This window comes from Fulmarus glacialis, unplaced genomic scaffold (genome assembly GCF_000690835.1).
Source record: "Fulmarus glacialis isolate BGI_N327 unplaced genomic scaffold, ASM69083v1 scaffold45699, whole genome shotgun sequence".
NCBI lineage: Eukaryota > Metazoa > Chordata > Aves > Procellariiformes > Procellariidae > Fulmarus > Fulmarus glacialis.
Window position 1 is genome coordinate 10,625 of NW_009233464.1, and position 1,850 is coordinate 12,474.

At 37.7% G+C, this 1,850-nt stretch overlaps 1 protein-coding gene across 1 annotated transcript in view; it reads left to right on the top strand.

Annotated features, from left to right (window-relative positions):
- Positions 1–1,569, top strand: part of HS3ST5 (heparan sulfate (glucosamine) 3-O-sulfotransferase 5) — a 6,389-nt gene extending 4,820 nt beyond the window's left edge. The window contains 1 exon segment of the mRNA XM_009585325.1: positions 1–1,569. This exon segment is cut by the window's left edge and continues 22 nt beyond it. Within this exon segment, the coding sequence (XP_009583620.1) occupies positions 1–748 (748 nt within the window). The 3' untranslated portion in view covers positions 749–1,569.
- The last annotated feature ends 281 nt before the right edge of the window (positions 1,570–1,850 follow it).

The following is a 1,850-nucleotide window of genomic DNA, read 5'->3' on the forward strand; positions in this document are numbered from 1 at the left end:
GCGGAAAGGAGGCACCCGAGCACTGCTGGAGATGCTGAACCTTCACCCTGCGGTGGTCAAAGCTTCTCAAGAGATTCACTTCTTCGACAATGACGAGAACTATGCCAAGGGGATTGAGTGGTACCGGAAAAAAATGCCTTTTTCTTACCCTCATCAAATAACAATTGAGAAAAGCCCCGCGTATTTTATCACTGAGGAAGTACCTGAAAGGATTTACAAAATGAACTCATCTATCAAATTATTGATCATTGTCAGGGAACCTACCACACGAGCTATTTCTGATTACACTCAGGTGCTGGAAGGTAAAGAAAGGAAGAACAAAACTTACTACAAATTTGAGAAGCTGGCTATTGATCCGAATACCTGCGAAGTGAACACTAAGTATAAGGCAGTGAGAACCAGCATCTACACAAAACATCTGGAGAGATGGTTAAAATACTTCCCAATCGAGCAGTTTCATATTGTAGACGGAGACCGGCTCATCACAGAACCACTGCCAGAACTCCAGCTGGTCGAGAAGTTCCTAAATCTTCCTCCGAGGATAAGTCAGTACAATTTATACTTCAATGCCACCAGAGGGTTTTACTGCTTGCGATTTAACATTGTCTTTAACAAGTGCCTGGCGGGTAGCAAGGGACGCATCCATCCAGAGGTGGATACCTCTGTCATTACCAAATTGCGCAAGTTCTTTCATCCTTTTAATCAAAAATTTTATCAGATCACTGGGAGGACATTTAAGTGGCCCTAAACTAAACTTCATACAACACTTTCTGTTGCACCTGAGACATGCAAAAAATGTCTCTGCTAAAATATGCACTTTTCATAGACACGGCTATCAAAGTAACTTTTTTTCATGCATACGTGTACATATGCAGTGTGTGACCAAATATACGGTGGGATCAATTTTTTCTACAGAGTAGTAACTAACATAAATTTACTGTCAGCATAGTGGCATCTTTTAAGACATAATAATAAAGGGAAAGGAGGTATTTAGGGAAATAAAGTCAGACACCATTAAAAGGGTCAGTGTTCCTCTCGCTTAGTGAAGTGTTTATGTGTCATACTTATTGATCTAAGCAGAACATTAGTTTATCCCATAAAAATTCATGTCAAAAGTCTGTGAAGCTGTGAGAAAGCATAATCTTCAGGCTGTATTTGGTACGTATATTGCTAAAGGAATACTGACACTTTAAACACAGTGCTGAATTTTTACAATAAGAGTGGATAGTACTATTTTCTTATTATTTGAAATTAATATCTTATCTCATACAAACTACATTGTTTCAGAGTTCCTGTGGTGAGTTTGCACTATTGTTTTATTGTATGGACCATAGTGTCACTTGTAGCATGTCAATCATGTGTCAAAAAAAGATTAAATAATTTTTTCTTCTATGCCTGTGTGTCGACAAAGCTAAACATCGTGTACATAGTGTACAATGTTTGTAAATACTGGTTTCACACTAAGTAATTCTATTTTGTAAACTGAATATGGCTATTTAATTTATTGTGAAAATTAAATTTATTGTGGTATTTAAAAATGGAATGGATTAAAATTACCTATATGTGCAATGGCTTTTCACCTTTGCTTGGTGTACATCAGTGTGGTCCCTTAGCACAGACGAACCATGTGCAAATGTGTGAGAGAGCTGCATGTGTAAACGTGGTTTCTAGACAGTTGAGAAAACTGATACATGCGGTGAAGCCGAGTTTATTAAAAAACTCATTCATCTGGGAATCTGGTGTAATACACACCTCAAAGAACATTATTGCTGTTCTGTTGCAGAACTTTGCTATAATTAATTCAGTTGCAGTAGCCCGTGAGGCTAAAGAATGACTGTAAAAGATTACTG